The sequence below is a fragment of the Phascolarctos cinereus genome, unplaced genomic scaffold, assembly GCF_003287225.1.
Source record: "Phascolarctos cinereus isolate Bilbo 61053 unplaced genomic scaffold, phaCin_HiC Scaffold_5;HRSCAF=322, whole genome shotgun sequence".
Classification (NCBI taxonomy): domain Eukaryota; kingdom Metazoa; phylum Chordata; class Mammalia; order Diprotodontia; family Phascolarctidae; genus Phascolarctos; species Phascolarctos cinereus.
Genome location: NW_027555958.1, coordinates 416393970 through 416410757, shown reverse-complemented (window position 1 = coordinate 416410757; position 16788 = coordinate 416393970). Strand labels below are relative to the sequence as shown.

Genomic DNA, 16788 nt, shown 5'->3' with positions numbered 1-16788 from the left:
GAAAATTTGAAAGTGTGTAAAATGCTTCATGTTGTTACTTTGATGGCTATATAGGCAGTATTGGGAAGATTTGATTTGTAATCATGGGCATATCATTGACATTATTATTCTAAATATCTAAGATTTTTGGGGGGCATGATAACATACTAAGACTGTTATCTTCATTGAGACAACTAGGTCTTGTAGTTGATAGAGCACTGAACTGGGAGTCAGAAAGACATGAGATTGAATGCTGCCTCAGATCTTTGCTAATCAGGCAAATAATTTAATCTCTCTCAGCCTCAGTATTCTCTTCTTAAAATGTGTATATAATACTAATCTTAAAGGTCTGAGGATAAAACCAAATCAAATTTCATATTTCTATACATACATATGCTCATATATGTGTGTATACACTTGTGTATACATATATACTTGTGACATGTGTAAGTATGTGCATATATATGAAATTTTGTAAAACTCAAAGTCCAATATAAATGTTAGCTGTCATTACTGTTTACAGTTTTCATTAGTGAAGAGAATGCTAACTTAAATTCTTGACTACTGAAATATTTTTCATATGGCATTAAGACTAGCATATTTCTTTGTCCTTATAGAATATGCTGAATTCTTACACTGCAAAGGAAGGAAGTTCACAGATTTTGATGAAGTTCGTCAAGAGATTGAAGCAGAAACAGATCGAGTGACAGGAATGAATAAAGGCATTTCATCTATACCTATTAATTTACGAGTCTATTCCCCACATGGTAAGTAAATCATTCATCTTAAAATTTTTCTCAATAAAAATTGTTTCAGCATCATTTAGTGTAATGGTTCTTGTACCTATAATATGTACTTTAAAATCCATGAAGAGTGGGGTCCCTTTCTTGTGATGTACTTTGCCTCACAGATATGGTTATATAAAATCAATGGTATGTGTTCATGGGGAAAAAAAAACCCTAATGGTTTTTCATCTACCTTTTAACTCCTTAGTTGGCTAAGACATTTTCTTTCTTTTCAAATAAAATTCTTTTGCGTTCCATAGCATTTAGGGTTTCTTATAAAAATGTCATATTCCCTAAAACCTAGCTAATAGCTCCTTCCACCCCCAGTGGATATCTATACCTGAACTGATTAAGACACATTTTTAAAATTCTCTGGGTTTATCTTGAACTTTTGAAATCCAGTTCATGCATTTACTGCGTACTTCAGTAATTCTGTACTGACAAAAATCTATAGTGTTTGTTGAATTCTCTGACCGAGTCTGCCATTACTGGATTTTCTTTATACTTCTATGCATCTCTATGTTGTATTCCTGATACAGCAGCCATCATAATCATCCACGTTATCAATATAAACTCATAAATTAAGATTTTCCTCCACCTGTGTGAAATTTATTGCCCTGTTGGAAATAATCTATACTCAGAACTAAGTTGTCAGTGCTGCTCACTTTTATTGTCTCTAATTCTCTTTCTAGTCACCTTTATTGCTTTACCAACTCTGCTACATGATTGACATGGTACTCAATTATAATTTCTCAGTAATGCTTGCCATATGTGCCAAATTGTGTTATATATACACAGAATGGTAACCGATTTGGGTAGAAGTCAAATCATCACTCACTCAGAAGTTGTTTTTCTTTCCCCAAATGTAAGCTTTATGACTCTCGTATGTTCACCTGAAGACACTATGAATGCTTGAAACAGCTTTCCATTTGACTAATTAGCTAAACATGCTACAAATAACATATGGTGTTTGGGATGAGAAACACAAGCCTTAGTCTGAGTGTTTTCACACAATATGGATTGATATTACATGGCAGATACCTTATGTATATATTGAGTGTTTTAATTATAATCCCTTCCCCCACCCATTTTGACTCTGCTAGTCCTGAGAGAAAGCTGTTAGGCAAGCAAATAAGTACCTTTCAGATTGTGTTAAAAATTGTTTTGGCATAACAATTATGGATTATTCACTTATTTATGTTTAACAGTGCTGTTCAGAAAGGAGCACTTTATATAATTGAGGCCATTTTGACTTTTTCACTAAGGCATCAACTGACTTTATATGATCAATTTCCTTTGGATATAGAGCATATAAGTAAGACTCTTTTTTTCTTGGTCTACAGTGTTAAATCTAACCCTTATTGACCTGCCTGGAATCACTAAAGTGCCAGTAGGGGATCAGCCACAAGATATTGAATATCAGATCAGAGAAATGATTATGCAGTTTATCACTCGAGAAAACTGTCTGATTTTGGCTGTTACACCTGCAAATACAGATCTTGCCAACTCTGATGCCCTGAAATTAGCTAAAGAAGTTGATCCTCAAGGTGAGTGTTTGACTCGTACGGTAAGGGTAAGTCAGCTATCAAATTTCAAGCATATGAGCCTATATAAAGATGATTCAATTCGAATGGCTTTTCTTTGTTAATAATGAGATAATTTAGACAATATGATTGTTAATGAAAATATGTTTGATAATTGGCATTTCAGAGGGCAAGAGGAAAATTAAACAATTAAGATAAAATCCTGTTTCATTAATATATCAATCAAGATATTTAAAAGAGAAAAATCTCCAGCCTCAGCTTATAGTCTACTTGTTTCAAGCAGTATTTGATTCAATACTATTCCAACAAAATAATTCAGATGGAGTTCATTGTAAGAAGAACTGATCTATATGTTTTTAATAAAGAATTTTCAGTTCTACCAAATGTAGACTCAAGGGTCACTGAACATTTAGAAAAAGGAAAGTCCCCCCCCCCCCAGCTGCTAGTGCCATCATCTCAAAAATTACCTTGTATTTATTAAGTATATGTTTGTATGTATACATGTTTCCCTGGCTTGGTTGTAAATTCCCAGAGGGTGCCTAGCACATTGTAGAGATTTAATGCATAATTGTTGATTGTGTAACACCAGTTGGTTGTATTCACTGAGATCAAGCGATTTTTCTATTTTGCCTCATTTCTGCATTTTGAAATTTTAGCCAACACCTCTGTGAAAATTTCACTGAATCTTTCTCTTTAGAAGTTATCTTCTCTTTCTTTGACCTTGCACACAGTACATTGCACTTCATATATTAATTACTTTTAATCTGCGTTGTAGTTATGAAATAGTTAATCTATATTACTGCTTAATTATGTACATGTCCTACCCCACTCCTTGATTGCAAACTCCATAAAGGCTGGAACATATCATAATATAATCATCATCTTTCTTTTTCTCCAGTTCTTAGCATAGTGCACATGGTAGACATCTAATCAACAATTTTTTGAATGAATATGTAAATAGAATGAATAAATAAATGAGAGTTATTAGACTATTAGACCATGGAATTACTTTTAATACAATATATCTGGATTTCAACAAGGCACTAAAGTCTCTCATGATATCCTTCCTTCTGTTTAGTTCAGTGTAATGAATACTTATTAATTATCTACTCTTTATACAATGCATTTGGTATTTGTATCAGGGAATTAAGACAGGCAGGAGAGGAGATCAAGATTTTCTCTTCATATATGTCTATATTCGCATACATCCACATATCTTTATACTCTGCTTCAATTAATGTCCCACTAGCCTATTTACTACACATGCTTATGTACATTTTCTTATTCTAATACAAAGAATTTCTTAACAAAAAATACAAAGACATATAAAGATGGTTGTAGCATAAAAGCATCCATTGATTGATGCAGTCATTTCCCAGAAACCATTTGTTTACCTCAAAAATCCTCTACTAAGACATTCTTTTAGATAGAAAAGGCTGATAGACATTTTTCTTCTGCACCTTGAATCAAACTAGTTCAAAAGAAAAAAACAACATAGAAAGATTTCCCTCAAGGCCAGGAGAACAAAAAGAAAGAGCAAACACAGACGTTTTTACATGCATGAATGTTCTTTCTGTTAGGGAGCATCTCCCTAAAGTCGGATGTTTGTACTGTCATTGTGTTGGTAGGAATAAAAGGGAAATCCAGCTCTTTACCAAGCAATACACATATCAATAGATACATATTGACAGCACCATTATTGGTTAGTGGAAAGTTTAAATAATACAAAAGCTATTTTTACTTGCTAAAAAGGTTTTATTCTTAATAAAGAGAAATAACTTTTCTAACTCTACATAGCATAGTGATCTCCCTTCATGTGGAAACTGCAACTTCTCTGGCTGGTTATTTTTCCAGATTGATTGCCTCAGAAGTATGGTGGGAAATAGGAAATGACTGTGAGTTTAGTAAGTAAAAGAAAAAATTTTTACTTTTTATTAACTATGTCAGTGTTTAGGTTAGTTAAAGAAAATAATGTCTGAGGGCATATGTGATTTATTAAATCTACTTCCCCTTGATGCCCTTAAGAAAAGGAATTCCTATCATTTGGAAGGACTTTTATTGTGCCCATGTCTGGTTTTGAAATGTTTTCAAGGGAAAGTTAGTGAAAGAGAACTTTTGAGATCCTTATTAATTTACCATTCCTGATGCTTTTGAGGTACTCATTTAGCATTGTGGTCTCCTCAAAAGTCAGCTAAAATGTAGGGTTCAGACCATGTATATCTGGAATGTAGAGTGGGAGGTTATTTTGGGTGGGCACAGAAAGGTCTATATGTTAGGAGAAAATAGACAAATGGGGAAAGGCAGAAGACTTTATTCATTCATTCATTCATTCATTCATTTATTCATTTATTTATTTATTCATTCATTTGTTTATTTATTTATTTACTTTTCATTCACTCATTTATTTATTTATTTATTTAGGACATGCCAGAGCTGTTCTTTGTCTGGTCCTTGTGACTTTAGATACTTCACCACACAGGGTAAACCTTCCCTACAGGATTTCAAACTTTAAGCCATTTAGGAAAATAAGCAATTTACATAGGTTTTTTTTTTCAATGATGAAACAGGTATTTCCAGTGTTGTAGATTTCCTATCTATGAAGTATATCAGTAGGCAAATGCAAGGACTTGAAAGAGCTCATATTTTATCTTTGTGCACAAATTGGAAGTGTATGGCTAGATTGAAATATAGTTAGGTGGATCTATAACTTCTTAGATAAGTATACCCAAAGAATATTAAGTAATGGATTGATGTCAATCTGGAGGGAGCTCTCTAGTATAATACAACAGGATTGTGTTTTGCATCTTGTACTATTCATAACTTTTATCAATAATTTTGAATGATATAGAAGAAATGATTACTGTATTTACAGAAGACATATCTGGATGGAATAAATAAATGCCAACTGATCTTTATAGTGAAAGTAGGGAATGGAGAAAATATAACTACTGACCTAGATGCCACAGAGTACCACAGATATAACATAGGAGGAATGATAGGGAAACTCAAATGAGTTCAATTTGCCTATGATCCACAGGAAAGAATATTCAGGAAAAGGGTGGTAATAATACTTGTAGCCCCAGATGTCTAAACATGAATGGGTAACAGAGTGATCCTTACATAGATCTAAATTTAAGCTCATGTTCATCATTAACATTTAAGGGATTGTCATTTATGACTAGAATACGGCAATGGTACGGTACATTTTATTCTAAAAGAGCAGATTGGCTAAATCCATGAAACATAGGTGGGCAGTGGACATCACTAAGAATATTTGGGTAAGAATTAATGGAGGAATAAAGGAGCAGTACTGTGGTGCAAGAAAGCATAGCAGACTTTCCATCCAGTAAACATAAACAGACCTCAAAATTGCTATAGAGGCAAGAGTATAGCAGTCATGCATGACAAAAAGTTTGAAAAGTTATTCGAATTCCCACTCTATCTGATCAGCTGAGATAATCTTGACTTGCCTTACTGATCATTTTATCCTTTATAAAGTAGAGGAAATGGTGATGAGGAGGACTGCTAACTTAGACTTGATTCTAGGTTTGACAAAAATTTCTTTTGATTCCTTGCCCCTTTTGTTTTTCCCTCTCCTAGAGCCAAATTGCAAATTTTTATCCTTTCTTTACTTTTAAATCCCACTTTGTGGTCCATCCTCCATAGTTAGTGTTTGTTTTGCTTAGGACTAATCATTCCTTTAATTTACCCTCCCTCATATTATCCCCTCCTTTCTTTCCTGTTCCCTGTTTTACTGTATTTCTGTATCAAGTTGTTAGTATATTCTTCCCTCTTCAGACCAGTTCAGATGAGAAAGTGAAGTTCATCTACTGCCCATCTCCTTTATCCGTTCCTCTTTATTTGTATAGTTTTCTACTTCTACACCTTGAGCATGTGAGATAACTTCATTTACCCTTTTCCATTTCCTGCCTAGGGTATTCTTTTTCCTCTCCTTTTCTTTCTTCTTTTAAGAGCATTAAATCAGTGTTTAGCACAATGTCTGTTACTTAGTAAGCACTTAATAAATTCTTGTTGACTTAATTCTTGGCTGGTCTCCATTGTACCTTTTTATGTTCAATTTGACTATAGAGTTCCATGAATTTAACGATAATCCTTTCAACACCTCACATAGAATATGCATGGTGTTCACTGTAAAAATAGTACCCTGGCTCAAACATCTCAGCACTAAGAATGTTATTATTCTATAAGTAATAAGTTGTCTTTCTTGTCAAAACTAACTCTTTCCCCATGTACAAGATCTTGATCCCACCTCCTTCTAGCTTCTTCAGAAGATGCTGTCACTATTATCCTTATTCTTTTGTTTACTTGTTTGTTTTGCTTTTTTTTTTTGTGAGGCAATCAGGGTTAAGTGACTTGCCCAGGGTCACACAGCTGGTAAGTGTCATGTGTCTGAGGCCAGATTTGAACTCAGGTTCTCCTGACTCCAAGGCCAGCGCTCTCTCTACTGTGCCACCTAGCTGCCCCATCCTTATTCTTTTTCCCACCATTCCCTATATCTATGCTGCCTGCAAACATACCATGTCTCTTATATCTTAAAAAAAAAAAGCAAAAAGAAAAAATCTCACTTGCTCCTGCATACCTACTAGCTATCATCCTAACAGCACACCTCCCTTTGTGGTTAGACTTCTTGGGAAGCTCATTTATAGTTCATACCTTCACTCCATCTCCTCTCATTCTCTTCTAAACCCTCTACAGTTTGAATGACCTCATCATTCAACTGAATGATGACTTATCCATAAAGATATCAGTTATCTCTTAATTGCTAATATAAAAGCATTTTTTCAGTCCTTATTCTTCTTGACTTCTCTGCAACTTTTGATGGCAGCTGTTGATTATCTTCTTTTCCTGAACACTCTCTTCTTTCTAGGTTTCTGTGAAACTGATTTCTCCTGGTTCTTTTCCTATATATTTGTCCACTCCCTGTCAGTTTACTTTGCTGGTTACTTATTGATTTCATGTCCACTAACTAAGACTCTGTACTTGCCCTATTGCCTTTTCCTTCTAGACTACTTATTTGGTGATCTAATGAGAATCAATGGGTTCAAATATTTCTGTGCAGATAATTTCAAGAAGCACATGCAAAGATATATCCACACACAACCTTAATCTCTCTCCTAAACTACAGTCATGTATTACCAACTGCCTTCTGGAAATCTCAAATTGGATGCTTCAGAGACAACTCAAACTCAACATGTCCAAAGTTGAACTAATCTTTTCCCAAACCTTCCCCCCAATTCCAAACTTCTCAGTCTCTCTCAAGGTTACCACCATTCTCCAAGTCACCCAGGTCTTCATTTGAGGTCATCCTCAAGTTTTCACCTGCACATCACATATCTAATCTGTTGCCAAAATCTTGTCATTTGTGCCTTCACAACATCTCTTGTATGTCCCCATCAATGTTTGTTTGGCTACCTCAGTTGGCTTCTAACTAGTCTTCTTACTTCAAGTCTCTTATCTTTTCAATTTATACTTTATTCAATTGCTCAGGGGATTTTCTGGAAGTATAGGTCTGATCAAGTCATTTTCCTATTCAAGGAACTCTAGTGGCTTCCTATTATCTTCAACAACTAATAAATCTAAAAAAACTATCATTTGATATTTAATTCTATTCATGATCTGGCCCCTTTCTATTTTTCCAGTCTTCTTATGCTTAATTTCTCTTCAGGCAAGTTATGACCAAACTATACTGTTTCTTATATACAAGACTACATTTCCTACCTTCATGTTTTTCTTTGACTGTCCCAATGACTAGGATGCTCTATCCCTCCAATATCTGCATTTTGGCTTCTTCCTTCAAGACTCAGCTCAACTCTCACAGCTTCCTACAGGATCCCTTCCCTCATTTTCTCAGCTGTTCATGCCCTCCTCTCTCAGATTACCTCCCATCTACTCTGAATATATTTTATTTACATGCTGTCTCCCTCCATTAGAAAGTAAGCTCCTTGAGGGCAGGGATTGTTTTTGCTATTCTTCGTATCTTCAGCTACTCAGTACATATATGAACCACATAGAGAAAGCCTAGCTATACAAAAAACCATCTGATTTCTAATAAATAATTCAACCTTTACCATCTGATGCCATCTATTACCATTGCCTCCCCTCCATATAAACTCTTTCTTCCCATTTACATCTTATCCTTCTTAGGTTATAATCACTTAGAAATTCCATTGTCCAAATGGATCTGAGATCAAATGATGTGGATACTCCATTCAATGCTGTAAATTGCAACCAATCCATGCCTCTCTATGTTGCATGACAAATCCAGGCTTTCCCATAAACCTAACATGTAAGATCTTGCCCATCATACTCCCTCACATTCTTTTGACTTTTTGTGGATACCAGTGAAACAGGTAGATTTCCTGTTTGTTGGTTATTCTTCACTCATGTGATATGACTGGCCCAGCTTTTTTCCCAAACATGCACTTCTCAGATGACTTCCTTTATATAGCTATTTATACATCTTGCCCTAGTTCCTTTCTTGAACTCCAATCTTACATCAGAAACTGGCTAGTAGAGATATATAACAGGTTTAAGCCCTTGTCAACTCTTACCTAGATTAGTGTGGTTGCTTCCTAATTAGTCTTCCTGCCTCCAATCTCTATTCTTCTCCAATCTATTTTCTGCATAGGAGCCAAATTGATAATACTAAAGCACAAGTCTGACCATTTTATTCCCTTACTCAAGAACTGCAATGACTCTCTCTTGTTTTTCAAACTCTCCAATTGGCATTTAAAGCCCTTAAAAATCTGGCTCCAGCCTTCTTTTCCAAACTTTGCAATAGTATATTACCTTTCTACATGCCATGTAGGGTCCAGCCAAGTTGTCCTACTTCTATGAACCGTACGCAATTCTATTTCCCATCTCTGTGCCTAGAATGTATTTCCTCCTTACCTCTACCTTGTAGATTCACTAACTTCTTCCAAAGCTCGACTCACGTGTCATCTACTGTAAGCCTATCCTAATTCTCTCCTCTTCCTTCTGCCCCCCAGGCAGCTAGTGCCTTTCCCAGAAGTACTTCGTAGCAACTTCATATTGTGTGCTCTCTCTCTCTCTCTCTCTCTCTCTCTCTCTCTCTCTCTCTCTCTCTCTCGGGTGTTTGTTTTCCTTGACTACGCATATTTCTTACAAGAAATGGCTCCCCCCCCGCCTTTTTCCAGTGGAGTAGGAGACATAGAAAAGAGATTTCTATTAATTTTGACAAATCAAGTTGAGGGTATTGCTATAGATGTGAAATATTGGCTGTATTTTCAAATGAGATTACTATATTTTTAATTTTACCTAACCATTTTATTTTGTTAGAAGATACCTTATGGAAAAATCTATATAGCATAAAACCAAAATATTTTAATTAAAAATTAAAAATAAATGAAAAATCAATGAGCAAAATTATTTTTCTTTCCCTGTCACCACTGTGTAAAAAAGGAAAACAAAACTCTTGTAAGAAATATGAAAATTCAAGCAAAACAAATGCTTTCTTTGGCCAGAACTTTAAATTGAAAAATACAGAGAAGTCACAATTTATGTGAGTTCAGATAACATTAAATTCAACTTAGTGTAAATTATAAAATGATGTCAGGTTACATTTTATGTGAGCTAAAAATTCAGTTAATTTGATTCATGCAAGTTGGTCAGTGGTTTTAACATGCCATTATATCATTGGTCCACATTTGCTTATCACTGCATGCTATGTGTTGCTGTGCACCATATTAGAAATAATGGTGTTAATATTTTTAAAACAGCCCTTAACACAATGGGCAAATGGAAGAACATTTCAGATGGAAACACAGCCAGCATAAAAAAGAAGAGGCTTATTATTACATAATGCAAAAAAAAATTGATTGGATAGCATGAATGTGGTCAGAGTAACTCTAAAATAGGGTGAGGTATCAGAGTGCCTGAGTTGAGGGTATGGAATATTATAAAACATGTAGGTCTGTTTCTAAAGATGAGTAGGGAAAAAGAAAAAGAACCTCGATTTTCTAAAATATTTATAGCAGCTTTCTTTGTGGTGGCAAAGGACTGGAAATTGCAGAGATGCCCATCAGTTGGGAAATGGCTGAACAAGTTGTGGTATATGTATTATAAGAAATGGGGAACTCAATGATCTTAGAAACATGGAAATACTTACATGAAATAATGAAGAGCAAAGTGAGCAGAACCAAGAGAACACTGTATACAGTAATAGCAATATTGTTTTAAGAATGACTTTGAGGGGCAGCTAGGTGGTGCAGTGGGTAGAGCACCAGCTCTGGATTCAGGAGGACCTGAGTTCAAATCTGGCCTCAGACACATAACACTTACTAGCTGTGTGACCCTGGGCAAGTCACTTAACCCCATTGCCTATCCAAAAACAAAACAAAACAAAACAAAAACAAAAAAAGACTGATTTTGAGCAAATAAGTCATATTGACTATTATTAACTGTAAAGGACATATGAAGAAAGATGTCGTCTGCGTTCAGAGAAAGAGCTGATAAATCGAAGTATGTGGAATTATTTCACATACACACACACACACACACACACACACACACACACACACACACACACCCCTAGTTGTGTCTAATGGTGGCCATCTCTAGAGTGGGAGGAGGGAGGAAAGAAACAAAAAAAATTTACATAATAACTTTATTATATATTTAAAAGGAATAGCAAGTTGTATGTAATAGGTTTGCAGTTTCATGTACAATCATCTTTTTATTGTACTATGTCATGGAAATGCTTGTTTTATTTCATAACTAAAATAAAATAAAACATATAGGTGAAATAAAAGGAAAAAAAGGCCAAACTGCATCAGCTTTTTGTGTTTTGTGAACAACTGCAAAATACAGACATGTAATGATAAGTGCTTAACTGCATGCATGAAAATTACAATAAAACCATATTCCTCTTAGCAAAAGACCTGTTCAAACAAGCTTCAGTTTATTTAAGGAAATGAAAGGAAATGGAAATGCATGGTGAAGAAATTTTTACTCCAAGAATTGGGCTAATTTTATTGCTTTAAAAATTGAGTTCACTTGCATGATGTTAAAATTACTGGAGAAGTGGATGAGGTGCAGATGAAGATGTAGCTGCTAAGTAGCCTGATGTTTTTGAAGAAAATGATTGAAGGCGGACACACTGATCAACAAACTTTTAATGGGGATGAGTCAGGCTTTTTCTGGAAAAGGATACCTTCTAAGAACGAAAAAAATTCAACCTGGATTTAAAGTGCCAAAGGATCACCTAACACTCTTATTAGGAGGTAATGCAGAACAAGGCTTGTTTGTTTATTGTTCTTGAAATCCCCACGTTCTGAAAGGCTACAACTGTCCGTAGCTTCTAGTTCTTTGCGCGTCACATGAGAAAGCAATAGTGTCCAAGCTGCTTTCAAAGTCTGGTTATTTTAGCCCAGCTATTGGCATCTCATTTAAAGTATTTCTGATTTTAAAAAATGCTTCAGGTGCCATCTACACTTGGTTCATTGTGTGAGAATGTGAGATGGGTATAAAGCTTTCTGCACCTACCAATATTTATATGAAGATTTAATGGAAGAGAAGACAGTTTAGTTTACTCCGCTAATATGTTTTAAATACCAATAATCATGTTATTGTCACGTGGTTAGTGTAGGCTTATCTTTAGGTATGATATTCAGCAATTAATAAATTTTGTTTTCTCTAACTACTAAAACAAACTTGAATCAGAAGTACATTTTCCTCATCCTTTACTGTTGTGTTATGCTAATAAATCAACAAAAACTTGTTTTAAAAAAGACTTCATTGCTTATTTCCATTGGACTGGAACTAATGATCAGATTTTACATAAAACTTTGACTAGTGTAAATTTGAATAATGCAATGTACCACAGAATTTATTGTTTACACTAATTGGGACCTTACTGTAATTGCTAATTTATTTTAGTAAAGGGAGTTTTTCCCTAGCCCCTCCTCCACCCAAAGGTGTTTCCTTCATGGATGAAGATTTCAATTCCTTTGTGCTTTCTTCTCATTTTTGTATATATCAAAGGAAGAATAATTCCTCTGTGTTTTGTAATGGTCTGATCATATCTGGAATAGTGTGCTCAATTCTGAGCAACACATTTGAAAAGTAACATCAAGAAACTAGAGCTTATCTGGTGTGAGTGTGTGTGGGTGTGAGTGTGTGTGAGTGTGTAAACGCCCAGCCACCTGAACCAGGCTAAAATGTAATTGGGAAATATTTAACAAAATAAACAAAAATACAACCACACATAGATAATATTACATCTCAAAACTAAGTCACAGTGGCCTACAGGGATCCTTTGGTATGGATAGGTAGCCTTGTTTCTATTTACCTCTGAAATCACTGCTCTAAAATCAGTAACAAGAGAAATAGTTGAAAGAAGTAATTGATGTTTAGCCTGGAGAAGTAAAATCTTAGGAAAAACATGTTGACGGAGTATTTTCTATAAAATGAATTATTCTTCTTAACTCAAGAGGATAACTAGGATCAATGACTGAATTTATAAGGAGGCAGATTTTGACTTAATATAAAGAACTTTCTAACAACAATTAGGGCATCCGAAATATGTGGGATCCTTTGTGAAGAAATAAGTTAACTACCCTGGAATTATTTAAGTAGAGGCTTCTTGATACTAGGTACAGGCATGTTGTAAATTACCGCTTTGGATGATTAATTAGATGACCTTCAATTTCCCTTCCAGCTCTTAAGATTCCATGATTCCTTTTTCTTAATATACCTTGACTTCAGATATCTCAGGAACTTTTAGTGTTTTTCAAATGTGTATTTAAGATCTCACACTCAGAAACTGGCCCATTTTTTAAAAGAAACTAATTTGTAAATTAGTAAAATGTACTAATGGAAAGTACCAAACAGCAGAGGCAAGTTTGATTCATAGCCTAAAGACAATGATTTTTAACATATACTGAGACAAAAATCAACAATACGTAGAAGGCTATTGAGCTAACAGAAAGTCTTTTTTCTTTATCTAGCTTTTTTTCAAACCGTAATTTAGAGCTTTGTACCATAATTGGGTGGATCCCCCTCTTCCAACTGTTAGTTCATACATGTCGGTTTTTCATGGTATCTTCTTTGGTATGGTATTCTGTTTTGGAAAAATGGCCATTAGTCTTAGTTTTTTAGTAAAAGTGAATGGCTCAACTTTTATTCTGTCTCTGAAATACACATTTGAAAAATTTTCAGAATCTAGACTTAATTTTCCATATTTATCAAATAGGAATAATGTAGTACTACTTGTAGCATAAATACATTGTGGTGATCAAATGAGTTAAGTGTAAAAGTACTTTGAAAAAATTAAGTGTAATTAAAACAAGTGCTACATTAATATAATTGTCTAATAAAAACATTGTTGGCAATAACAATGTTGTGTTTGATTTTTCTCTTTTATGTACCATCACTAAAAGAAAATGAAAAGCCCACTAAAACTAAAAATACGATAGAATAACTTTAATGCCAACTGCCAATGGAGTTTAATATAAGATAAATATAATAACATGTCTAGCTTGGGCTAAACATTTGTCTTCTTTGTAGATTTATTTTCTTTCCATTTTTAAAATTGATAAATTTTAACAAAGCTGATAAATGTAAACACTCAAACTACAAAGTATACTAGCTGAAAATTTATAAGCAAAATGATATAGAAGCCTGTTAATGACTAATAGCATGGTAGAGATACACTTTCATAATTTGCAACTTATTAAAAAAAATGAAGGTTGCGTGCTTTATCTTTAACAAGGTCGTACCAAGGTAGCCTACTGTTTTTACCCTGAATCTTATTTACATCTTTTCAGCCAACAGGGACCAATACGATCTTATGTATCCAATGTCTTCATTTTATTTCACTTTGTGCAAGTTTTCCTGTATTTGATTCTTCAATGTTAGTCATCCTTCAAGGTTCAGTAATATCACTTTTTCCTTATTGTCTTCCTACCCCACCCCCAAATCTAATTTGTGGTCAGCTCCTGTGGAATTACCTTCCCAACATCTCTCATATCCATTCCTTTGATGCAGCTGCCACTATCGTATAAGCCCTGATCACCTGATTTCTATAGGATTACAATCACTTTCTGGTTGATCTCCCTGTCTCAAGTCTCTCTGCACTCCGCTCTGACTTCTACTCAATAAACTCCAGTGGCTTTCTATCACCTCCAGGATCAAATCTAAAAGCCCCTCTTTGGCTCTTGTATATCGTAACACTTCACGGCTTGGATTTTCCCTACCTTTCCATTCTTATTCCACTGTAGTCCCCATACTCTGAGATCCAGAAACAATGGCCTTCTTGCCATTTCTCACTCACAGCCCTTTGCCTACTACTGTGTCTTGCACAAAATAAGTGCTTAATGAATGCTTGTTGTGCTGGATTGAACACTGTCTTTATTTCCAACTTTTTGCTGTTAAAAGTCCTGCCACTATCAATATTTTTGTGGCGATAGATTTTTTCCCCTCTAATACTTCTATGGATCATAATTTCATTGTGGGATCATTGAATCAAAGGGTATGAATAACGCAAATACTATAGATTTTCTGAAAATGTGTACAACATATATTTTCTGAAATCATCAGAAAAAAATCACATCTCCACTAAGGATGAATTAGGTGGCCTGCTTTTCCACAGCCTGAATAGCATCGAATTTTTCTCAACTTAACAGAATGAGTGAATGAAAAAGCATTTATCCCTATTATTTGCCAAGCACTAGGGATACAAATGCAGAAGTGGGATAGTCCTTGCCCTCAAAGAGATTGCACTCTGACTAGGGAAGACATCATATACAGAGTAAACATATATAGGGGAGTAATGGCCAGGGATGTTTGTTTGTTTTGTTTTGCGTGAGGAATGAAGATATAACAGAATGGCTTGATGTGCCCTTCCCAGAAACAATATTATTGATTTGATTATGGTTCCCAGAGAAAGAAGTAAAAGGCAGGAGGGAGGCTGGGGAGGGGTACCCACATGAGCTGAGTGTATTAAGTTTGGGGTGGAATTTAATGCATGACTGATGAATGAGCCGTCTAGCCATATGAGCTGGCACAAGCACATAATTACTAATATTTTACCATTTTTACAAATGGGTTAGATGTAGGTTGATAGCTGAAAGTTATTTTAATTTGCATTTTTATTAGCAATTTTGAATGCTTTGGCTATGGTTGTTGACAGTTTGTGTTTCTTTGTTTGAAAATGCCTGTTTGTAATCTTTAACCGCTTATGTACTGTGGAATACTGTTTAATCTTCTAGATTTTATTAATTCCATATGGATTTTGGATGTTAGTTTTTTATAAAAAATGTTTAATGGAAACATTTTTCCCAGTCTGAGACACTTTTACAGATTCTTAAGCAATGTTTATATTTGCTCAGAACTTTTTATTTTAATACAATCAGTTCACCTGTTTTGTCTTTTATAACTTCCTCTAGGTGACAGATGATCAAGAATTTTCCTATCTATAGTTATGAAAGATATTTTCCTCATGTTTTCATAGTGTGATAATTTATATATTTTTTAAATTTGGGATACATTCATTGTATAGTATGCTGATATAATCTATTTTCCACCAAATTACTATATGGTTTTCCTAGAGATTTTTGTTGAATGATGAGATCTATGAACAACAATTTGTATTCTTGTGTTTATTGAACTTTAGATAAACTGTATGTACTTGCTTCTAAATCTTATATATCTAATCTATTCTACTGATTTACTATAACATATTGGAGGCAGCTAGGTAGCACAGTAGATAGAGTGCTGGACCTGGAATCAGGAAGACATGAATGCAAATTTTACCTCAAACACTTAACTGTACACGACCCTGGGTAAGTCATTTAATCTGTTTGCCTCAGTTTGCTCGATTATAAGATGGAGATAATAATAGCACTTACCTCCCAGTGTTGTTGTGAGGATCAAATGATATAATATTTATAAAGTGCTTATCCTTGCACAAAGTAGGCACTATCACTATTTATTCCCTTCTCCCTCCCCCCCCCTCGCATGTAATAACAAATTTTTTCGGTTAACTAAATGAGGAATTTGAAGTTCAGATATTTGCTCAAGTCATTTGCTCAAGAACACACCTACTTAGTGACAGCATCACAATTAGACCTTCTGTCTTCTGATTGCATTCTGATATTGCCAGTAGATTTTTCATTTTAGCATATATCTCACAAAGTATTTTGGGTATACATTCTCTTGTTGAGAGTAAGGACAATATCTAGAATGATTTTTAAAATGACAAGTAAATAGCTATTGTTTTAGTCTTAAGGTCCTTGATTTTTTTTTATTCCAACCCATTATTAAAAAAAACTTTATTTTTTAATTTCATTTTCATTTCTTCTACCTAGAGAGTCATCCATTGCAACCAAAAATAAATAAATAAAAACAAGGTGACAAACAGGTCAGCAAAATCAACCAACCATTAACCAAGTCTGATAGCACATGGAATGTTATGCTTAAGGGAAGCCACACAACATAAA

The 16788-nt window shown here is 34.5% G+C and overlaps 1 protein-coding gene across 7 annotated transcripts in view; it reads left to right on the top strand.

Moving 5' to 3' along the window:
- The window catches only part of DNM3 (dynamin 3), a 682754-nt gene that overhangs the window by 167590 nt on the left and 498376 nt on the right, over positions 1 to 16788 (top strand). For all 7 annotated transcript variants that reach the window (XM_078156497.1, XM_020970517.2, XM_020970516.2 and 4 more), the window contains 2 exons: positions 597 to 746; positions 2108 to 2311. In XM_078156497.1, coding sequence (XP_078012623.1) covers positions 597 to 746; positions 2108 to 2311 — 354 coding nt within the window. The remainder of the gene's footprint in view (positions 1 to 596; positions 747 to 2107; positions 2312 to 16788) is intronic.